Source organism: Chaetura pelagica, unplaced genomic scaffold (assembly GCF_000747805.2).
Source record: "Chaetura pelagica isolate M959 unplaced genomic scaffold, ChaPel_1.0 scaffold116, whole genome shotgun sequence".
In the NCBI taxonomy this organism is placed as follows: domain Eukaryota; kingdom Metazoa; phylum Chordata; class Aves; order Apodiformes; family Apodidae; genus Chaetura; species Chaetura pelagica.
This window is the reverse complement of record NW_009953655.1, coordinates 693,270-718,028: the sequence shown is the minus strand read 5'-3', so window position 1 is coordinate 718,028 and position 24,759 is coordinate 693,270. Positions and strand designations below refer to the sequence as shown.

The 24,759-nt window shown below is 42.9% G+C and overlaps 1 protein-coding gene across 1 annotated transcript in view; it reads right to left on the bottom strand.

Annotated features, from left to right (window-relative positions):
- The window catches only part of FGFRL1 (fibroblast growth factor receptor-like 1), a 97,860-nt gene that overhangs the window by 4,994 nt on the left and 68,107 nt on the right, over positions 1 to 24,759 (bottom strand). The window contains exons 3-5 of the mRNA XM_010000284.1: positions 10,266 to 10,346; positions 4,326 to 4,610; positions 11 to 364 (exon numbers count right to left, since the gene is read on the bottom strand). Coding sequence (XP_009998586.1) covers positions 11 to 364; positions 4,326 to 4,610; positions 10,266 to 10,346 — 720 coding nt within the window. The remainder of the gene's footprint in view (positions 1 to 10; positions 365 to 4,325; positions 4,611 to 10,265; positions 10,347 to 24,759) is intronic.

The following is a 24,759-nucleotide window of genomic DNA, read 5'->3' as shown; positions in this document are numbered from 1 at the left end:
CATAACTCACCTGGCAGGACGGTGAGGAAAGCGCTGCGAAAGCTGTAGCCCATGGTGTTTGCTCCTAAGCAAATGTACATCCCTGCATCCTCTTCCTTGGCTCGAGTAATCATCAGTTTGTTCAGGTAGGAACCATCGGGACGAGACCAGACCTCTCCCGTGGGCAGCACAACAAACTTCTGTCCCCCAACATCAATGGTTGAGTTGTACTTGCTCTCCGTGCCGTACTCCACCCTTTTCAGCCACTGGATAACAGGTTTGACGTCGCTGCGGACTTTGCACTGGAAGGATGTGGTCCCACCGTAGTCTACTGTCGTGTTGACAGGGTGTGTCCCTGTCAGGATGGGCTTGGACCTCGTCCTCTCTGCACAAAAACACAGGGAGCTCCATGGAATAAAAGGTGTTTGCCAATTTCATTAACTTATGATTCCAGTAACATAGGAAAAAGGCATAGAAGGGATGCAAAACACTTTGTCTAGTCCACTTCCCTGCCCCATGGTAGGCTGAGATTTCTGCAAACCTCTACTGATACAAATTTGCCCAGCCTCTGCCAAAGTCTCTAATGATAGATGCTCTCCAGCCTCTCCAGACAATTCCTCCACTGAGGCTTAGCAAGTATTTTGTCATGCTCAGCCTGAATCTTCCTGTTTCTAACAAGGAAGTTACTTATTCTATCTGCATCAGACTTGGAGAAAAAGTTTGCTTCCCTTTTAGCCCTTATATTTTGGAAGATAATCTTCAACCCTCTCTTCTGTATACTAAAGAACCCTCTTCCTTGTACTCCCACTTACCCCCGTGTCTCAGGGACCATATCCCAGAATAATGGGATCTTAATGATGTACCCTGACCTACAGGGTCAGAGGCTGCAGTGATTTTTCTTGAGCCTTGACCAGAGGAAGATAAATGGCCTGATACTATCCAAAAAGGCCAAAACCCATCTGAAGATTAAATCTGGGCATTAGTACAGGTCTGAACACAAATTAAGTGGATTATTTAACTGTAAATCTTCATTTGATATTGACTCTGATCATGTTTTTCAATGTTTTCAAATATACTAAGGGAAGGTGTAAAGAAGTTGAGGCCAAGCTTTTTTCAGTGGTGGCCAGTTACAGGACCAGAAACAATGGATGCAAACTGAAACAGAAGAAGGTCCTTCTAAACATCAGGAAACACTTTTTTACTGTGAAGATGACTGAGCACTGGCACAGGTTGCCCAGGGAGGTTGTGGCATCTCCACCTCTAGTGATATTCAAACGCCATCTGGGCATGGTCCTGGGCAACCAGATCTACGTGACCCTGCTTGAGCAGGGTGGGCTTGGACTAGATGACTTCCAGAGGTCCTTTCTAACCTCAAACACTCTGTGGTTCTGTGATACTTTGTCTTTTACCGCCATGTCTGATAGGGTGCAATTTACAGGTGAATATGAAAGAACCTTACATATTCTCAGATACAACCTCAGGTTTTTACCAGTTTATCTACTAGTACGTATCAATTGACAATCCACACCAGAACCACTATGGCTACTCTCAATTTGGGGACAGTAAGGAGTTGATAAGACATGTTCTTTGTCCTTCTGGTATCCAAATGTTCCCTAAGGACAGACAAAACTGGCTGGGAAAAGGTCCCTTTGATATCCTAATGACAAGCTGTGGATATTGTCTCATCTTTTGTCTCAAATTCTTTAGGAAGCATCTGTCATCTGTTTCTGGGGCTGGCAGCTGCCCATGGGGACCCAACTCTTCTGGAAGCCATCCCATACCATGTCATTCACTGCTGGGGAAATCAGACAACAGGCACTACTGGTGAGGAAGATCTTCACTTCATCATCACCTCCCTGCTTTTATTATTTCTTTCTTCAGTCTAATCATCCCCACACTCACTGTGGAGCAAATTTTTTTGTGGAGGAAGAGCTCATAAGGCTTTTGATTTTCCAGCCAAAACCAAAATCTTTCCTTTCTCACAATTTTTTTGCCTCAAGTCTCAGTTGATGAAAGAAACAAGGTGGTAGGAAAGAAAATCAAACTCAAGAGGTTCACAAGACCATCCGTTCCAGTAGGATCGTAAGCCTTATGTTGTGTCAACATCACATAAAGTCAAAGGAAAAATATATCCCTCATTCTGAGGAATGTTTGGCTTTTCTTTTAGTGTGAGCATCAGAGAACTCAGTCACAGTTTCCAAACAAGGAGGTACTGCAAACCTCTACCCTAGGCATGAAGATAAATTAAGGTATCACAGTGGGTGGTAACTGCTGGCAATCATCAATTGCATTTGATGGCAAACACTGTGAAATGGAGCAAATAACAAAACAGCTCCCACCAGCACTGGCTTTGGGGTGAGAGGAAGGAACAATGGACTGTCTTTCAAAAACTCAGGATACTTTCAATAATGAAGGCTCTAAAGATGTGCCTAGGAAAAAAAAATAACACAGTGGTCTGTCTAGGTTCTGCCTTGGGACTGTGGGCAGGAATCACAGCTGGGAAGAGTGAGCCTCAGATAAGCAGGACTTTGGAGTGGAGGCTCAGGGGGGAAAAAAAGGAGGAAATTGAATAAAACCTGAAATGCTCCACAGAATTATGTCAAAAATAGAAAGATGTCTGAAAACTGCTTAATGCCCTTATCTCCTTGAGTCTGGTTCCAGCTTTGGTTACTGTTTTCACTCTTAGCAAGAAAAAGCTAATGAAAACAAAGGTTACATACATCTTTAAGTTGATAAAAAACAAGATAAACAGGGACACAGAAAGGGGTTTGTTCCTGGTGCTGTCTGGTTTTGATGAAGTGAAAATGCCACAGCTGCCATTAGGATGGGGCTTGATTCATTTCCCTGTCTCTGCTCCTGGTTTTAGTGTAAACATATGTTTTTACTGTCTCCACACAGCTGCATCTTTATCAATCCCAGATGTCCAGCAGGTTTGTGCCTTTGGAGCCCAACAGAGCTCCCCACATGTGCTTTTAATTCCTGCGATTCTAGAGAAAGGACTTATCAGAGAACAGATCTTTACCTTTAAGAACAATCTTTCACACTGGGATAAACTTTCTCATGCTAAAATGTATGCACAGACAGACAAACAACATGCTTTCCTTCTAGCTGGGAACAGCCCTCCATGCCCCTGCTCCTCATTAATGAAGGCTATTCAATCTTCCCTCCACTCAGCTCATCTCCCCCACTTTCCTGAGTTGGCTGCTCTGTAATCATTTCCATGCCAGCTTCTGATGATGTCATAGAAAAAGCACAATGATTTAAGAATAAGAGCTCTTCTCTGGTTGACTTAGGTAGGATTTGAGTGCAATTATCTTCAGTAATAATAGGGGAAACAGGAGATTAGAGACTAAGAATCAGAATAGCTGGATAGTAAGAAGAGCAATTTATTCTACCCCACCACAATGCAGGGTAATCCCCACAGCTCATCTTCTAAGGGCTGAATCTTTAAAGCTATGTAGGTATCTAAAGATACAAACAAGACCCTAGTGGGATATTTTTTTTAGTATCTGAAGTGTACCCACTTGAACCTTCAGATGTCCAAATGTTTTTTAAAATCTAGAACTAAAGCCTTGTTTGGATAATCACTCTAGACATAAGATTTCTGCTAACTCCTTTGGGAGATTTCTCTAATGAAGTGGGCCTCCTATTACAGCTACCTAGAGTAAATTTTTATTTATTGGTTTTACTCTATTACCACTCTGATAGAGTAATCTGGGCCACCCTAAATATTTCTACCCATCCTTTACGGTACATGAAAGGGCTTTCTCAGTTTGTCCTTGAATTGAACTGGGCAATGATGAACCTTCATCACACAGGTGCCCTTAGAGATGACTGTTTCCCTAGTATCTCTCCTCACTTTGGGTTGGAAGGGACCTTAAAGATCATCTAGTTTCAACCCACCTGCCATAGGCCTGGACCCTTGCCACTAGACCAGGTTGCTCAACACTTCATCCAAAACAGCCACAAACACTTCTGTGGATGCCCCCTCCCTGAAAGTGTTCAAGGCCAGGTTGGATGGGGCTATGAACAACCTGATTTAGTGGATGGTGTCCCCTCTAATGGCAGATGGGTTGGAACCAGACAATCTTGAGGTCTCTTCCAACCCAAACCATTCTATGATTCTATGATCTCAGCTACTAAATTGTATTATTGCCTGTCTTACCCAGGCATTAAGTTTATTTTAGAGTTTCAACAATGTTTGCTCAGTCTCTGATGTTTATAATACTTCCCCACTTCTCTGCCTAGATATCAGCACTGCACACTTGCCATAGAATCCTGATTACTCAGCCAGCTCCCTTCTCAAAGCTCCCTCAATGCCTTTCCACCCCAGAAGCTGCACTTACGGATTACTTCAACTTTGTACGTTGCGTTGATTTCTCCAACTTTGTTAAACACTCGGCAGGTGTATTTCCCACTATCCTCTGGCTTCAGGTTCCTCAGGTTCAGCGTCCACTTCTTCTTCTTGTTCTCCCCAATCTCTTGGGGTGTGAGGGGCTTATTGTCCTTCAGCCACGTGATGTCAGGCCGTGGGTTCCCACTGGCCACGCACTTGAGGCGGATGGAGCTGCCAACAGGACGGGCGATCACTCTCCGTCTCATCTTGGCAGGCTGCGTGAACCGGGGCCGGGCTGCAAAAGGCAGGAAAAATTGACTGTGGTGAGCAAAGGAAGAGACAGCTGGCAAGTGTTATGGCCACATTTGTTTGAGAGGCACCCAGCAGTCTCATATATAACCAGTGTATCACTGTCTCACAGAATCACAGAATGGTTGGGGTTGGAAGGGACCTCTGGAGATCATCTAGTCCCACCCCCCTGCTAGAGTAGGATCCCCTTGAGGATCCCCTTGTTCCTTACACAGGAACACATCCAGGCAGGTTTTGAATGTTACCAGGGATGGAGCCTCCACAGCCTCCCTGGGCAGCTTGTTCCAGTGCTCTGTTACCCTCAGAGTAAACAAGTACATATCAGCTCAAACTGCTTTCCTTAGAAGGGAGGCACTACCCTGCCTGATGCATCTGAATGTCTACTGGCCTGGTATGGTCACTGCATTAGCCATTAGCATTGCATAGTGCTGGAATTTTGGTGTCCATAAGGCAACTGCATCAGACCATCTCACAAAATAATACCAATGTCATCCTATTGTAGCTGAAGGCAAAATGCAGCCCCATAATCACATTACAATTGTTACCATATTCCATGCCACAGATGCAAGCCCTTAGCCAAGACCTGTGAGAAAACCTCAGGTTCCTGCCAGCCTGACCATTTTCTCAATCTTTTGCTGGTCGCTTGAAGCTTTATGTTCTGAAGTTGTTTGGCTCCTTAGTTCTCACTGCCTTTAATGGGACTTAAGAAAAGTCAACATCTTTTCAACATGTAGCAAAGCCTGAGAAGTGTGCCAGACTCTGCACATTGATCTGAACTAAAATGAAGCATTCATGTTGAAAGGTCCAAAGAAGCAAACAAACAAATGAAAAGACCCAATGAAAAACCCTTGAGTTTGTTATTGGAAGATACCCCATACCAGTCCATCCCAAAAATGGGAGAAGCTGAAGCAACAGCTGCTGGTGAACAGAATCATGGGTTAAGACAGGCACCCTGTTCTAGCAAGAAAATCACCAACATTTCTAATGGTAGTGACAAGAACAATAGAAACATGCAAGGTCCCCACTTGGCAAAATCTGAAACTTATACCCTCACCTTCACCTAACTTTAATTCAGATTATGCAAGAATTCTGGATGGAAAAGACATGGCACCTTTACACTCTAATAGCTTTACTGACATTGCAGAGAATCTTTGGGTAAAGTCGTGAGTTGGTCTAACTAATCAATAGAAAGAAAAAGATCTTTGCAAAAACTTTTAAGACAGCTGAAACAATGCAACATGATCTGTCGGTAAGACTAAAGCTTGTCTTACAGTGTCCCCTAATGAAGAATTTCATATCATAGATTTCTCAGTTACTTTAATGCAATGCCAGTCCAGAGGCATGTCTAACTGCAATCTCCTCCTGAGATCAATACAATTCTCCTCCTAGAGCTACAATACTCCTGTCAAACTCACCTGTCTTCTTTCATAATTTTGGCAAAGCCAGTTTTTTCTCTGAGTCCATTCAGCATCTCCAGAACAGGTTTCTCTCCCTGCTTTCAAACCCTGTTTCTTGCTTACCATAATCTTATTCTTTGGCCATAAAGGACCATTATCCTGCATTTTCACACTCCTTGGTAAATTCTCCCTGATCCTTTTCTTGGGAAATAAGAGAAATAGGTAATGAGTGGCCTCCTCTGTGGCACACTGTGTTGAATTATGCTCATTAGCCACTGGCCTTTGCCACTAACAACTGGATAGTCACAGCCTCAGTAGCACATAACACACCAAAGCAATCTCAGAAGGTTGTGCTTCAGATATCAGGAAGTTTGCTACAGGGAGGCACAAGGGGATTTCCTATGTCTTGGCTCTAAGAAGGCCACCCTAGTACAGAGCCAGCCCTGCTGCCCAGGGCTGAGGGCCAGAAACTCTGAGATGTACGTTATAGCAGAGCTTTGCTGGATGAGGAGGCTGGTCTGCAGATTCCTCTCTCCAAGCACTGAGGAACTGCAGCTATTGCCCTCTGAGGTCTGTGAACATATCCCTTAGTCCTCACCCTCCTGCAGCCTTTTCCAACATCCCTCCTTCACAGAAGGCACCCTTTGACATATCCCCCTCTTCAGAACAGTTTTCCATAGGGAAAACCATCTGCCTCCATAGCCTTCCCTCGCCCCCTTGACTGTCATTTTGGGTCCCAGCCATTCCATGTTATTTCAAACTCTTGCTCAGAAATGCTTTACTCTCTGTACGGAGGCTTTCATGTGTAATCTAATGAACCAGAGCAACTTTGGCACTGAACGTCCTTGCCGTGACAGCTGAGCAGCAAGTGTGACATACTAAGCCACTGCACAGGTTGTGGTGCCTAAATTGCTGGGTATTCCCTTGGGGGTCTGCTGCAAGAGGAGGCCCCCTCCAAGCAAAATCAATCACCCTCCCCAGAGAGACAATTAACCCCATCAGAGCTGCACATTGTGAGCAATGACACGCTGAAGTTGAAGTCTGAGCTGAGGAAGACATGCTGATAAGGGCTGTCATTGTGGAAATTGAGTGAGTGTCCACAAGGTGCATGGAGAGGTTAAGAACCAGCTGTGAAGTGAGTCAAAGTGGTTATTCTCTAACATGCAAGTAATCTACTCTAAAACCAGGAGTTGCAGGTCTGGGTAGGGGTAGATCCTCACCAGATGGGATTCCTGGGCTGGAATAACATGTCAAAGAGCAGGTTGCAGATGGGACAGTCACACCCCATGCAGAGTGAAGAGTCATGAGTGAGTCTAAACTTTCACCTTCCCTTACCTCCTCCCTGTTTCCAAAGCAGTAGTTCAGAAGGACTTGGTGGAGTCCCTGCTCAGTAAGGACATTGCAAGACAGAAACTCTTCCCTCCCAAAAAAGCAGGCCTGTAACATTTCTGGTTTTCCTCCCACTGCAACTCCCATTAATCTGTCTGGAGTTTTGCATTCCCTCCCCGTACACCGTTGTCCAGACACATATGAAACTACAGGTAAAGCTAAACTTCTTTGGCTCTTTCTGTCTCTCTTTCTTCTGTTTAAAGAAGGTTAAGTGATTATGTGGTCTCAAAAGCTACTCCAGGCTGTATGCAATATGCTGAAACCAGACCCCCTTTACACAGTCTTGAGTGTTTCCTTGACAAAAGCCTGAATTGGAAAAGTTTAGAAAAGCCAGTTAACAAAAAAGTTGAAAGAGAGACCCACACATAAGAGAGAAAAAGAGACCAGCAAGCACAAAGGAGAAAGAGGGAGAAGCAGCAGTGTGAGAGAGAGGCAGAAAAAGTCTCTATTGAGTTGGTGCTAGTAAATGTCTGTCCCCAAATCTGTACCATTTACAGAAGCTTTTGCTTGTTAGAGTGCCAAAGAAGGCCATTACAAAGTGCCTCTGTGTTATTTATACTTCACATGCTCGTTCTCCTCCACATCACTTGGCGTTTGCTTCATAAACATGAACAGCACATTTGTACAGCATAAATTATGCCACACACAAGAGCAAGAGAAAACACAAGTGGATGGGTAAAAAGAGACACTGTTGTGTAGGGCTTCCTTGCTGAAATGCTGTTAACCATGACGATTTATTCAAGCTAATGGAAATTAAATGAAACAGTAGGCTGTTGGCAGAAAGACCTGGGAAGGAATTCAGCAGTCTCTTCTCCCTTTGGGACACCTCAAGGTACAGGGATTAGTCACAGAGGATCCTGTCAGTCGTGGCTCATACAAAGTGAGGTGGTTAGATAAGGCATCATCTGCTGCAATCTGCCACAATTACCTCCACGTAGTGACGGGAAGTACCACTTAAATCTTTCATGGTATTTATACAAAAAAGTGTCATGATATATCTAAGTATTGAAATACTCTCAGGTTTTTTTTTAGATAAGAGCTCAGTCAGTTGTGGGAAGAAGTGGATGGGGGTATTTTATCTTTCCCCACATCAGCTCCCCACTCTTGATGAGGACAGGACTTCTCCCCAGCAATACCACTCCATCATGGTAGCTGGAAAGGGAAGTGGAGGGTTTTTACCATGCTTCTCCTCTTCCACTTCTCTAGGGCCCAGAGCTCTGCAAACACAAACTTCTTCACCTATCACCCAGAGACCTGCAGACACACACTAACCCTCCCTGCACACCAGCTCACACCAGCACTTTGCTGGTGAACCCTGATGGATGGAAAGTGTTCGGGTGGGTGTGTGTCCTGCCCCAGCCATTTCATTGTTTGGGGAGAGATAGTAGGAGGGAGGGAAAGGGGAAAAAGCAGACGTGCAGGAATAGTGTGCAGCACAAAGAAGGATTGAGCCAGGGCAGCACAGAATAAGGCAGTCTGATATAAGATTGTTAATGCCTAGTAATTTTAGTAGTGCTTACATAATTTTTTTCATAATATGACTGCTGAATTGATCCATCATCCACCAACTCTACCATGAGCACATCTTCCATGGCATTCAGTGTCTGCTTCTATCTCTACCAGGGTAATTAAGACTGGAGAGATGGCAGCTTTTCTTGCCAGTTTGAATCCCTCCTGAAGGACTTCTAACCTGGAGTTTATCTAGCTCCAAAATGTTGGAGCCGTAGAATCACAGAACTATACAATAGTTTGGACAGGAAGAGCCCTTTAAAGGTCATTTAGTCCAATGCCGCTGCAGTGAACAAGGACAGTTTCAACTAGAGCAGGTTGCTTCCTCTGTCAGAGCAAGTTCAGTCTCAGATGAATGTGTAATTCAAAGCTATTATGGCACTGACTCCTCCAGGTGTGGCCCAGACTACACCACAGCACACCACATCACTTGTTTGCCAGCTCCTGAAGAAAACTGGCCTCAGCTCAAGTGGTGGGGACTCATAAGGTGAAAGCCTGAAAGGTTCCCACCCCTACCGTTGCCATGAAGTTACTCCCTGGCCACAAATGTGGTACAAAGTCACCTCTGTATTATACATTATAATTAAAAGGAAGGGTGTACTGCAAGCACAAAATGGAAATGCTGTGCTTCATCCCTTGAGGTCATAAATTCTCACTGCACTCCTGTCAGTAATGGCCAAAAGCTGTTTGGCATCAACCTGACAACTTATTGTACTTCAAGGAGTGCTTGGACCAAACTTTGGACCAGCAAGTCCTGTAGCGATTCAGAACCTGTTCCAACTGAAATTTTAGCAGTTCCCCAAAGCTCTGCAACTGCATTAAAATCCTGTGTTTGAACAGTCTGGGGCTTAGAGAAGTTCATGCAGGTGTCTAAAAGAGAGGGTAATGTTAAAAAACACTCAGCTTTGGCCTAATGCTAATTCTCCTAGAGTGAAGTCAGACCTCCCATTTGCCCTCAGCGGGAGCCGTGTTATGTTGGCACTGAAGGCTTTTGGAAATACTGCTGTAAAAGTCAATATGCCTTTTACAGAGAGTCTATGAAAGCTGTAATAGCTGCACATGCAGAATAAAGTCACTGCCCAGAAAAACAAATGCAAGGGGGAACCATGCTGGGGTACATGGCAGGGGTCCCTAGAGCAGCCCATGGGCTGCATTTTGCAGAAGGACTCTTGGATGGGCTCCATTCACACTGACACGTTCAGCTGATGCTTTGTTTATTATTCGACCATCTGTAGGGAGAACTCACTCCTCACTGCCTTTACTTTCCTTCTGCAACCAAGAAACATGACACATGAACAGCACTAAACCAAGAACTAAGGAAAACAAAAAGAAGCCCTGGGCCTTACCCCATTGCTTCCCAGAATGATCTTCATATTCTCCATTGGAGCCTTCAGGTGCCTGGCTATCCTTTCCTGAGCTGGCATCATCTGCAAGGGAAAGGAAAGGGAAGATGTTAAGAAGGTCTCCAACAGTATGATGACAAGAGTTTGTATCTCCTCCTGGAGGCACCATGCAGCTGAAACGCACTTAACATATATTTGGCATCCACATCCTGGCACTTATAGCCTGGCCATTTTAATGAACAATTTAGTTTGCTGCTTTATGAACTTTTTGTCAGGCTACCAAAGCAATGGGAGATTAATCAATGTTTCCATTAACAGCTGACAAAAGCCTCTTTGTTTATGTTTACAGATTGCTTATCCCTAGGAGGACCTGATCTGTTGTACATTTTATGCAAATAATAGCATAAATCAAAATTACAGCTAATTAAATGTAGGAGGAGAGGGAAGATTTACGTGATCATTCACACAAAGTACAAGCAGTGGAAATAAGGCCACTAATGTGGCTTTCAGCTTCCATACAAAATCAGGAAAGCAAGCAGGTCTGGGGTCAAATTAGCCCTCATTGGGTAATGAATGTAAAGCTATGGTTGGAGAAGGCAATATTTATTGAAAAACTGTTTTGTGGTTTGTTGGTTTGGTTTTCTTAAATGAAGGCCACCCATGCCACTTTGTTCCTTATCACTCTAGATGTCTATACCACTACCACAGAGCAGAATCAAGGTCTCAACTCTGTTCTCTGTGGTGCTGGAAGAAATAGAAATCACCACAAGGTAAAACCTCCACCTCTCCAGTAGATTAAATTGCCACTGTGATATGGCTTCCATGAGGATGCCAAAGAGTGCCCTGAGCCTCCTTCTGCAATCCAGGTGGTGTTGGTGGCCTCACACTTCCACAATGCCTGGATAAGAAGCTTTTGCCTCCTTCAGTGGACAGCCTGGCCTCTACTGCACAAGCACTCTGATCAGAACATCCTCTTATAGCAATGGATCACACGAGGAAGGAAGTCCTCCTGAGGCACTTTGGGCAGCTACAGATGATGACACAACTAAGTGTGGCTCTTCTAAGGCTAGTCCTGTACTCTACAGTTGGAGCAGCTGTAGTTCTGGATCAAGAGCTACTCAACTCCTAACTAAGTGCTCTTCAGGTGTGTGAAGTTTGATTTTCAGAGATAGGTCAAGTGAAGGCTGGGAAAAAGTTCATGTTAATAAGGAAGTGCTCCACAAGGGTGTATGAAAAAAAACAAAAAGCAAGGGAAGCAGAAACACTAAGGAAGGAATCCCTCCAAATGCCTGACTCCTGAAACCCATCAGTAAAAATTCTCATGAGCAAAAGAGAGGAAATTTCTTGCTGTAATCTCTGTGGGAGAGGGGATAAACTTGTATCAGTTTACACATGAGCACGTTCCCCCAAAAGGTACAAATAGTAAAGCTGCTTTTTACTGTTTTAGAAGTTGGGTTGTGCCTAAACAGTGCTTGGTCTGTAGCCCGTGTGCAGTCTTTGTGCAAGAACGTGTGTTTAACCCCATCCTCACCCCAGTTTCTGCTATTTTGGAAAACCATCCTTTCCCTCCAGCATGGGGCGTTTTATGCAGGTGTGTGAAGTTTGATTTTCAGAGATAGGTCAAGTGAAGGCTGGGAAAAAGTTCATGTTAATAAGGAAGTGCTCCACAAGGGTGTATGAAAAAAAACAAAAAGCAAGGGAAGCAGAAACACTAAGGAAGGAATCCCTCCAAATGCCTGACTCCTGAAACCCATCAGTAAAAATTCTCATGAGCAAAAGAGAGGAAATTTCTTGCTGTAATCTCTGTGGGAGAGGGGATAAACTTGTATCAGTTTACACATGAGCACGTTCCCCCAAAAGGTACAAATAGTAAAGCTGCTTTTTACTGTTTTAGAAGTTGGGTTGTGCCTAAACAGTGCTTGGTCTGTAGCCCGTGTGCAGTCTTTGTGCAAGAACGTGTGTTTAACCCCATCCTCACCCCAGTTTCTGCTATTTTGGAAAACCATCCTTTCCCTCCAGCATGGGGCATTTTATGCCGACACATGCTCTAATCTTGTTTGCCACTGCTCCTTAAGCAGAGAGGCTGCAATGCCATATGGGTTTGTCCCCCCTCACCCCAGACAGATTTTTTCCTTCTCCTTGTGGTTACTTCAGCACAGTTTCCCCCAGTGGTATGTGCAGCTGTCACCTCGAGGGGAAAAGAAAGCTTTCAGGGCAGCAGCACACTGTGTGCTTACTTGTGCAGCTAACTCCAGCTGACTTCCCCTTCCCACCTTCCTCTCACCCTCTATCCATTGCTGGGAACCTCCAAGGCTTTCCTGGGGGCTCCAGCCAGCTCCCAGCCCAAGCTGTTGGGAAGCAGCATGAAATGCATCACACTCAGGCAACATCAGCTCTTGCCATGAGTGCAAAGGCCCTGTCCAGGCTCTGCGAGGCTGGCCCACAGCCTGTGTTACAGATGAGATGAGGAACCCATGTGCTGTGTTTTACAAATATATTTTTACAGCTTTGGCAAACCAAGTGCAGGGAATACAAATATCCCCACTATAGATGATGGCTTGCACATGACAGATTGCCTCCTTTCAGTCAAAATGCTGAATCGATTATCTTCTGGCACTTGCCACACAAATTTCAGTAGTGCTACGAATGAAATCTTGGATGCTGACAGAGAACTTAGTAAATCCCTTCACACAATTAGAAAACTGTAGAGTGACAAAGGGAAAAAAACACGACTGTGGTTGGAGATGTAGGATTCTTGCCTATTGTTAACTGTTGAATATCTTAAAAGTGGTCAAAACCTTGAAGTGGTGATGTTCTGTCAATTAATCCACTTAATCCTACTCAGCTTGATGTACAAAGAGCTGCAGTATATCCTCCCTTGCCTCCTGCCTCACGTTACACTATGTCAGCCCATGTGTGCTCCTCCTGCCTACACACAAGGACTGACTGGCTTTCTCAACACCTCCTGACATGCTTTTGATGTAAGCAAAATTGCTCTGAACCTATTTGATCCTTTGAAGATGCTTCTTCAAGTTGTTATCCTGCCAAATCTCAAACCTGCAGAGTAACCTACCTAACCCAGAAAAAATCATTTGGGGAGGAAGAGATCAAGATAACTAATGTCACTGTGCTGAGCCTATGAAAGATAAATTGGTGGAGAAGCAAGACTGAAAGAAATAACTGCATGCATTGAGACATGTTGGTTTAGATCCATTGGAACTGGTTTCACTTTTGTCAGGAATGTGGTAATGTTAACAACAACACAGGCAGAAGTCTGGGTGGTGGTGGGGAGTTGTCACAAATGTGGAAACTCATTTAGAGCAAAGCTACTCCTTCCCATTCCCAGAGCTGCACACTGGGGAGGAATGTCACAGCAGTCTCTATGCCAGCTGAACATGCAGTGAATCAGGCTCATATCCTTCAGTGTGACTGTATCTGAATGAAGTTAAACTAGGAAGGAGTAGGGGAAAAGCTGATTGATGAGATCATGTATGAAACTCATTTTCAGAAGATTGTCTGAAGCCCAGGAATCTCCAAAAGTGAGAGTGAGGCAGCAGGTCAGTGATACAACAATAAAGCCTCAACCTGGGATGTGAATGACCCAGGGTCAAGTCTCTTTTCTGCTGCATTCAGAGAGGGATTTGAACCTCCCCTCTGACACCTTGAGTGTCTTAAGCTCTGAGATGTGGTCTCAGAGAGCCAAAAAAGAGCTTATTATTACATAAAGTAGAACACTGTGGGAGACAGATATCTCAGGAAAACCCTTAGGATGGAAGACCTCTCTCTAATTCAGATACCACAAGATTCTACTTCCACCTGCCCCATCCAAAGTCAGTTCAGCAGCTGTATGGAAGGAATCTGTCTCCCTGTTTTGAAGAATTGTCTTCCTCCCCCCCCAGTTTCAATATCAAGTGGTTTCCTAGGGTAGAGAAACAGTTTTGCATTTTTGTAGTCTCTGTGCTGGCACGATGGATATCTTTCTGCACCACAAACACATTTTGGTCAGCCTGCTCACTCCTGGGGAGGGATCTATTGCACCAAAAACTGAATTTTCTGAAAGTTCAGAGGCATCTGATTCAGCCTAAACCTGAAGTGTGAAGCCTGGTTCATAGTGCCAGATCTGAAGACCTGCTGTTTGCATGTCACCTCAAGCTTCACAAATGCAACTAGCCTGGAAATATTATTATACCGAGTGGACCTGAGAAAAATGAGCCACACTCAGATCTATATGACCAGTATACACAACTATGAGTGACTAGCAGAAATCACATGAGTGTCAGCTACATTAAAAAATAACCTAATAAGCCAATTGCTGATTCATGCTCTTGTCAGCTCCCACAGAGGCAGGTAGGTCAGGGTGGTGAGTACATACAAAAAAATCAGCCTGCAGCCAAAGGGCAGCAGGGCCCAGCTCTGCAGCATGGCCAGTTTTGCTGCCAGCAGATTACAGCAAGAGGCAGCGTTAAGAAGGATGAGCTGCTGAAGTTTCCTACAAGCTCCCTTTTCTGTAACCTACACTGGAAGGTCATCCTGTACTGGACTTCTTGGACAGTATGACAGGCTTAGGAGTGCAGCCAGTTGGAAGATGAAGTGGAAAACCTGCCTTGAAAAATAATCACTGACTAATTTTATGTCACGAGTATCTGAGGCTAAGGAAACATAGACACGATTTAGGCATCCTCACTGTACAGTTTAGTTCCATGATGTTAGAAAGTATGATGGCTGGTCAAGAAATCTGAAGTAGAAGGCTCAGATATCATGTCAGATGATAGACTTGGATATAAGAGATGAACTTCTGTAGCTCCATCCCCTCCAAATAGTACACCTGGCCATACAAGACAGGGTCAGAATGGAACTACAAGTGTCAGCCTGTTGTTCAGGAATATCATCCCAGTGATGTTATCCCCAGCTGTTCTCCTGCCATTGCCTCTCTCTTGCTTCAGGATCTCATTCCAAGCTGCCTTCTAGGTCCAAGATGCCCCAGGACTGAGATGCTGGTTCTGTGTTGGGCAAGTGTGTGGTGGGGGCTGCCACAGGCTTGTTTCTGCATGACACCTGACATATCTGAATGTATGAGGGCCTGACCATTAGTCTGATGTCATGGGCTAAATCATCCTTTCTCTGCACATATTGCCTACCACGGGTCTTTTGGGTCTATTTCCTGTCCCAAACCAAGCTGGGTTTCTGCAGAAAAGGGATTTCTGGATGTAACTCCATCAATTGACAAAGCATTTTGGAGATTCTATGGGACAAGGACTGCCACATAAGCAGGGTATAGTTACTGTTTATTACCATAGCAGAGTTCTTCCATTCCCTCTTAAAAGTTAAAATAAATGGAAAATTCTGCATAACAGTCCAGCTTTGAGAGAAACTGATGGGAAATATTCACAGACTGCTACCAGGATCAAATTTTATTGGATCTCACAGACTCTCCATGGAGGCTTTATGTTTTAGCCAAACAGGTATGACTGGTTTTGAGGCCAATACTACGTGTTGAGCACCCAACCACGAATCAAAACAAAGATCCAATATTTGAAGTAAAACTGTAGCTGTAACATTTCTCTATGATTCACAAAGTTGTTTCAATTTGTTACAATGCAAGGCCCGTCCCTGCTCTGACTTGACGGGACCAGCTTTGGAGTCTTTGATGTCAGAGGCCTTGAAAGCCCCATTTCACAGATGAGCCAGCTTTGCATAAATAAACAAAGTGACCTCTGAACTGGAGCCTGAGACCTGAGCACACTTCAAAGCACTGGGGGAGGCAGTGGAAGGAGGGGGGCAACGGGGAATGAAGTGATCAGCATTCATCATTAAGGCAGGCCCCGCTCAACGCTGCACCAAACAAGGGGTGTAAATAAAAGGCGGGAGGCAAGCGGGGAGAGAGTGAAATGAGGGGGAAAGTGATGTAACCCAGTCAGGCTTGAGCAATTATAATGAGGCCTTCTCCCATGGATGAATGAGAGAGATCTCTCTGAACTCCAGCTTTAAGAGCTGACTGTCGGGTTTACCCAGGCACATCGTATTTGCACGTCATGTTTGCTACCCAGTGTCCTTCCCTGCTGCAGATGTCATGTCCAGTGAGGAGCAAAAGACAAGTTGTGTATGGGAGGTGGGTCTTAAGCCTTCCCAGGAGTTAAATCAGAATTTGTTCTGCTGAGCTTAACCAGTTAAACTGAGAGGTGGGAACACATAATAAACTTAGACCAGGAAGTGATGTGACATTTTTTAGTAGTCCTGATGGTGCAGGAGATAGAAACACACAGTAAAGTAAGTGCATTCTGAAAGAGTAGTTACATGCAGTTTATCTCAGATAAATTCAGGACTTCCTGTAATACTTGCTGGAATTAAAGGGAAAACACAAGGGAAAGGACATAATGTACTTTGTTTTAGAGAGTCTACTGCTATCCCAACTGGTTTATCAGATTCTCAGATGAATAGTCTGTGAAGCACATATGTAGGCAGGCAGTAACAACTTTATCACTGAGTTTTTGGGGATTAAGGCACTTTCTTTCCTCAGATCTCAGTGTGGATTAACACTCCACGTTTCACTAGAATTTCAGTGGCTATTAACCCCCAACGGCCAGGGAAACACACCCCAGCCTATAGGCTAGCACACTATTTCTATGTGAAAGCTACCACTGCCATCTGCCAGGATTTTATTGCTTGTCTTGTGATATTTGGGGTGTTTCTGAAGGACATTGGTTCTAGTAAGTGACTGCTTGAGAATCTAATTTTTTTTTGTTGTTATTGAATAATAATTCTTCACATCTGTGATTGTTAAGAAGAACTCTATACCAATATACCCTAAAAGCCTGGAGGAATAGGAACAAAACAGTTGTTTTTGAGATCTTGAGATTTTTCAGCTTGTTTTGTGGTTTTGCAAAGTCTGAATAATGGCTTTACAACCCTTAGGATTGGTGATCGGTAGATGAAGGCCAAGGCTGATTTGAAACAATGAAAAATATTAGGATGCAAAGTCCTCATCTTGACTAATTCTGAATTTACTCCCATCACTGAGGTCTAATTAACAAGCCTCTTCTCTGAACCCTCCTTTCTGCCAGAGGCAAACAGGACAAAACTCCAATGAACTCATCCCATGGAAAAAAATCTACTCTAAATCTTAGATATTATTTTGAATGGTTTTCATAGCTCCTCCATCAAGATCCATCTCATGCTCACGATTCCTTAACCTGTCTACTATATTAACAGTGTCACCTACTATATTAACGGTGCTGACACTATAAAAAGAAAGGAAATGTGTTTAGGATTTATTTGGAAGGGCATAGTGAAAGAAAAGGCATCAAGAATATTTGAAGGGAAGAAAAAAGATCTCTTAGAGAAAACCCCTCTCCTGGGGCCCAGCCAAACAAAACCCCTCAAGATGAAAAAGAAGAAACCCACTTTGAGAAGCATATAGCCAAGGAACACTCTACTTTTCTCAAAAACCCCAACAAACCCAACACAAACTAAAAGGTTACTGGCAGTGAATTTGCCTCTGTAATGGGCACTGAAGATTTTACTGCCTACTGCCTTTTACTCCATTGGGCCAAAAACAACCAGAGGAACTGATACTGGAATTTCCTGATAATAAAAATAATGTTTGCATTAGTGGCTTTTTGGTATTTTCAGCTCTGGCCATTTTAATGAGAGTTTCCATGCAAAAATTTCCATGGCTCTCATTTCATCCCTGGCTCTGGGAACTTCTCTGCAAGCAGGATGCTTTGCAGAAGAAACGTTTGCAGCTCACCTGCCTCCTGCAACACTGGAGAGGCTCCATAGTCTACAGATAAAAGCTCTGGCTGAGAACTGAAGAAACAAGAGTTCTGTCCCTGGCTAGCTCAGCAACTCACGATTTTAAGTTATGATGATGTACAGGCCCATCCTACCACCTGTAGATGGCAAAGCTCTTAACTGATGGTTATGGCTCCATGCTGAATCTCAACACCTGGGTGAACATATATCAAAAGTGACTGCTTCAAGACTAAAGAAGACTTAACTCTAAAAGGAGGAGGGGCTATGGGGTAGCATAGACATGTCAGAGGCAGTTTATTTTATGGGATGGTACCAATCTAGCCCCAACAGCACAGCCAAACCATTCCTACTTGCTCTGTACTCTTGCTGACCCTTAATAAATGCTGTGGTTTATTGTTTGGGCTTCATTTAAAAACTTTTGCAGGGAAAGGGATCACATATTTCCATAGAGAGGTGATTGGGTAAGGTGGAGAGATGGAACGTCAGAAAAGCGAGGTATTTTAAGCATATAAAAGGATTAATGCACAAATAATGAGATAGAAAATTAGAGTATTTAAATTGAACGTATGTGAAAGCTTCTCAAAAGGGGCATCTGCTAGACCATGGAGTAGTCACCCTGAAGAAGAGAAAGAAGTTCTGTTTTATAGAATGATTTTGGTTGGACAAGAACTTCAAGATCATTGATCTCAACTGTAAACCTAACATTGCCAATCCCACTGAACCATGTCTCTAAGTGCCACATCTATACATCTTTTAAATATCTCCAGGGATGCTGACTCAACCACTTCCCCAGGCAGCCTCTTTCAATGGTTGACAACACTTTCAGTGAAAAAAAATTATCCTAATATCCAATCTAAACCTCCCTAGGCACGACTTGAGGATGTTTCCTCTTGTCCTACCACTTGCTACTTGGGAGAAGAGACTGACCCCCACCTCGCTACAATCTTCTTTCAGGTAGTTGTAGAGTGATAAGGTCTCCCCTCGGCCTCCTCTTCTCCGGACTAAACCACCACAATTCCCTCAGCCACTCCCCGTAAGACTTGTTCTCCTGACCCTTCACCAGCTTTGTTGCCCTTCTCTGGACACTGTGTCTGCACTAGAGATTTAAAAAATCCATTAGTCAAAGTTGGCTTATCTGGTTCTCAAAGACAGTTTAGTAACCCCTGCACCATTATTGTGAACACGACATGATTAGTGAGAATGAAAAAGCTGAACAGAAAAGGATATTAATGAAAATTGCATCCTTGAAGACAATAAAAAAATCTCTACTGGCTGTGTCTACATAGAGGAACTTAGGAGCTCTTCTGAGTCCATGCAGGGTGAGACTTGTGCATGCCATATTCACCTCTTTACTCCCCTTCTTTGTTCCCATGACTCTGCATCTGGTTGAGATCTGCACATACTTTATGACTCTTTCTCCCTCTCCTTCCCCAACCACTTTCCATAAAGCCATGGAGAGAGATGCCTTCCTGAAGGTTTAGCTCCTCCCTTGCTCCTTGTGGTCTATAGCTACCCACAGAGCTCACAAACTCATCTGAGACACATTCTCAGTCATGCCACATCTGCACACAGGGATGCTCCAGCTCCTGCTATAACCACACAGAGAACCACAAGGAGAAATGGATGAAGCTTTTCACGGAACCACTGCAACTCCTTGCATTACCATTATAACAATTACATTACAAAGGCAATTACAGGCCTTCTGCCATGCTGACGCCTCCAGACAGCAGGATCTCCTGCCTGCCTTCAGGTCTCTGCTCCACAGGGGGGCAAGAAAACAATTTTTCCTTCTTTGTTGTTGTTGTTGAGGTCATTTTTTTATCAGCGTGCTCTAGCACACACAGACAGCAGCCCCAAGAGCCCTGCACCACAGGCACCAGTCTGTGGTTACATTCTTGATCTACTACTGGAGAGGATGAAAGGGAGAAGAAATCAGAGAACAAGACAAGTGGTTAGGCTTCTGCCTTATCACCAGCACTTTCTGAGCATGAAACAGTAGCACCAAAAAGACAGCAATTACCAATCAGATGTTCCAGACCTTGAACAAGTTGATAATATTTCCCAGTAGTTTTTGTTGCTTGCACCATGATAATTACAAGGATTTCTTGGAGACAGCTTCCCAGTATATATATTGTTCACACACACAGGACAAAAGACAGACTCTGTTTAAAGAGTTTACCTCCTGGGTAGAGAAGGAACAGACTGGATGTCACATGTATTGAGGTTTCTCAAGAAACATAGTTTTTAGCATCCACTCATTTTGGCCTGGTGGTAGAATGATGGAGGTCTTGTACTTTTATAGAGTTGAGAAGCAAAGTTTCATTTATAACACCAACCACCCTATCCGAATTTGTAACAGCCTTATTGTAATTATCACTTATAGTAAGTAGTCATTAGTTACTTAGAGTAAGTTTAAAAACATTGGGAAGAACTACGTGATTTTGTAATCTGACAAATAAAGATGTTGGAATAGTCCTTACTTTAGAAATTTAGCTCTAGTGCCCAAGCTAGGAGTGCAAACGAGAAGGTCAGGTTGACATGGACCTCTCTTTCTTGTCTGCAAAGGAGATGATGGAGGGAGATACAGCCACATACAGTGGGTGCCAAGAAACGAGGCAGCATGAACACTCCACCCAAGAATATAGGCCAAAATTCCATTTGCAACAGACCTAAATTGCTTAGGGTTGAGGGAGGGTGGCATGCCACTGAAAGGACTACTGCAAGGTTAATGATAAGTTTATAGCAGAGCTGAGGATAAGTTGATAAGACATGGCTCTCAGCCTTCTATTTCAACCAGTACACAGCTGCTGTTCCCCATTAAGTTACACCTCTACCACTCCCCTTCCTAGTAGCACTGATCAATGTTTATTATTTCCTTCACCAAGATGTGCAGGAACATCACTGGCACATGTTCTATCTCCCTGAACATTCACATGGTCAAAACAGCTAGCACAAGGAAATTTCCAGAGGCCTTCGAAGGAAAGAGAAGTCACACATGTCAGTGACTGAGTACAGAAATGACTTTTGGATGGCATTTATAATCAAACAAAAGTAATCAATCGTACAATCCTGTCCCTTCCAAAACACTGAGTTAATTCCTTAGAGTGGAATTACCTAATCCATCATGATGAACTGGGAATTGCAATCCTGGACTTTACAGGCAGGAATGTGGACCCAGCTGTTTCTTCAATACCACTATGAAAATTATTGAAACATTCTTTATGGGCTTACATATCTCATAGTCTTCCAGTAGAAAAGTAAAAATATCTCCTACTGAAGAAAAAGAAACATCCTATTCAGTATGACAGCTTCCAAACGAAGCAAACTCTCAGAGTGGGATGCTGCTTAACAACTTTAATGGGAAAAGTGAGGCCCATGTGTTAGCTCTAGGTGAAAAATCACACCTCATAAAGATCCATCACTAGCCTATTATGTGTTAACTTTGATTTCAAGAAATAATAGCATCTGTAAGTGGTAAAAGTGCCAAGAAATCAACAGAAGATGACAGTTTTTAATTGGACATTACAGAACATATAAAAATCTCAGTGTCTAAGATGTTGTTTATACTCAATAAAGCACAATAAATGTTGCTAGGGAATCCTACCTCTCAGATTTCAGAAATAGAGAGAACTATTTCAAAGAACAGTCCATATATGTAATAAATATGTATATTTTATTTTTTTTAAAAAATATGTCATTTGCAGCTGTCAACAGCCAACAACCAATGATTAAATACTCAAACATCTTTTGATAAATGGACCTACTGATGGACAGGTAAATCACTAAGGCAGAAAATACAGAAAAGGCATTTTAGCTTACTTTTTTTAAAAAAACCTTAGATTTATCTTTTATTAACAAAGTGATATGCAGTAATGTAACAGTAATATGGTAATTTCTCTAACCACTATACTTCATAGCATGACAAGAAGCTAAAGAAATTGAGGTTTTTTGAGTCCAATCATGAAAGACAGACAGTAGCCCCAGTGTCTGAATGCTGAAGCCTTTCAACACTGCCCCAATGTGCTGTTAAATGCAAAATTTCACCAGTGAAGTGCCAAACACCTTCCACATAGTTTTCAATGAATGATACATATATCTCTGGGTCATTGTCAAACTAATAATAAACTGGTGTAAGTAGCAAAATGTTACCACTTTTACAATTCTGTCCAAGAACAACTCTGACAAGTGGCAATTTTGTTGGCTCCCAAAACAAACTGAATACTTGGCACTCCACCTAACGTGAGGATTACAGTATATTACATGGGATAATATGGGTCTATGTCTTGCCAAAATTAAACCTACCCTAATTACTTGGAGTAAATTATAGCTTTCCATGTGGGGTAAAACACAAATTGTATAAATGGTTGCCCCACAATTAACTATATAATCCAAATGCTGTCATTACAAATTTCTAAAACATACTTCAAAACAATGACTAGTGTAGTACAGTCATTCCTGTGGGATGGGATTAAATTCCCTTGTGTTTTTTGCTTTTGTTTTTTTAAAAAATGCCTGTCCAAGCACATGACCAGCAGTGTATGAGAACAACAAGCAGCACAGAACCACAGACACAGGCTACTTAAGAAAAGATGTGACACTTGAGATTTTATTTTAGGTAGAATTCAACATTTTGGGGTGTGTTTTTTGGAAAGCAAGGTTACAGCTCTCCCCAGCACTCAGAACCCTCCACAGTCAGAGATGCAACACACCCCATGTTAGTTCCTTGAACCTCTTTTAAAGGCTTCACTGAGAGAGTGGCAGAGAGTCTACATGAGTAATATGGTTTTGCAGGTAGGGACCAAGGGCACAAAGACCATGCAAAGGCACTGAGATGACAGGCCAGGGCTGCAATCTAAATTCAGAGCTTGACAATGAACCAAAGCTGGCTAACACCTAACCAGAGTGAGCTGCCACCTATGCCTAGATGACCCATAAATAACTTTTTCCAAGTAGTATTTCAACTTCTTTGATATTTAGAAGCTAAAGGAGTTGCAATTCACTAGCTTTCTATGCAAGTTGCCCCATAAGGACTGCTCTTGGAGGGCACTGGAAGCCACAATGTGCACGAAGGGTGCTAGTGGGAACACAATACAGAGAATACATCTCAGTATTCTCTGAGGGGGGGAAATATTTATTTTTTTACTACTAAACAGTGATTTTCCAAAACCTCTAAATAGTTACTCTAACAAGCACTGCAGTTACACACCTTGTTTTTTACTGTGATAATGTATACTATTATTAACATACTCATGTGAATATTTTATACTGAATGTATCCCACACGCTGTTGGCTTTTTTAAATAACAGATGTGAGAGGGATTTAAATTACAATTTTAAAACTGTGCACTTGATTAAAATCCTGTGAGCCATTCATAGATAGCCAGATATTCTATTTACACGTATTCCTCCTGTGTAAAATACTTGAGGGAATACTCTAGACCCTGGCATATGGTTTAGAATGATGATAACTGATGTTGGAGATGCCATATAGACAACAGGACATATTATCCAGTTACATCTGTGTGTAAAATGCTTGGAGATTTTTTGATGGAAGGAGTTATGAATGTGTAAGGCTGAGATGTCCCTCTAAATCATACTCTGAGATAACCAGGAGTTAGAGCCCCATCAATGCAAAAACAAGCACTTTTATGAATGCATTTCATTGCATCCATGTGCTGTTATCCTCTAGGGTAATTATGACTTGCAAGTGAACCTTGGAAAATTGTGGAGGATCAACTGAAAAGGAGAACTCCGATGCCAAAACACATCCAAACCTTGAAAACAGAAACCTTGTGAGAACAGCCTGCACACAGTGAGACTGCAGCACACTCAGGGCTTACTCTTCACTTCTTCTAACACTGGGGAAACCCCTGTCCATGCCACAAATCTGACAGACTTCAACTTCTGCATCTGCAGCCTTACAAATCCCCCGAGCCCAAAACTCCCACGCTCTATAGCAGAGGCCCTGCCTGACAGATTACATGCAAATGTTAGAAATACATCATAGGTTCTAGTGGAGGAATGTTCACTGGGCTGCAGACGTGTTCAGGGAAAAAAGATCCAGCAAGACCCCTTGGTAAAGTCCCCATGGTAATATGTCCTGAATGAGGAACTCTATCGTGTGAAAACATTCCTAATAATTCCTTGTGTTTTCATTAATAATATTAAATTTCCTGCTTCTGGGGTATCTTTTTGTTTTAATAAGCAGAGCTTTTTGTCTTGGCTTCTAAAAAGCCACTGTAGTCTATTACTCCTATTTATGCTGAAGTAGTTTAAATGGACCAGACATCAATATCCAAAATCAGCAATTTGCAAGCCATAATCTCATACCAACCAGATTAATGTGACACCTGAGATCTGTTTTCTTTCAAGAAACAGGAGCCTGAAAGGCTGAAAGTGTCAGAAATGCATGAAAACACAGCCTTTCTGCTTCAGAAATGTATATGCAGTTGATTCTGCAGTGCTCATAAGTGACCTTTGGTAGTTTTTTTCTTGACAAACAGCCAACTAAAACTGAATCAAATTGCAACAGGCCTATGGTTTGAAATCACTAGTAAAAAAATAAATAAATGTGAGAGTTGCTTTCTTACTATTTGAAATACCTTGTTCTGCCCCGAAATAATTAGGGGTGGATAAGTTATCTGGCCTACAATTTTCTCTGGCATATTATTTTACTCATGTCTTTCTTCGTCCTCTGCAGGAGGTGCTTGTGGTCATATTGTTCTTTTATATATGGCTCACAGCCT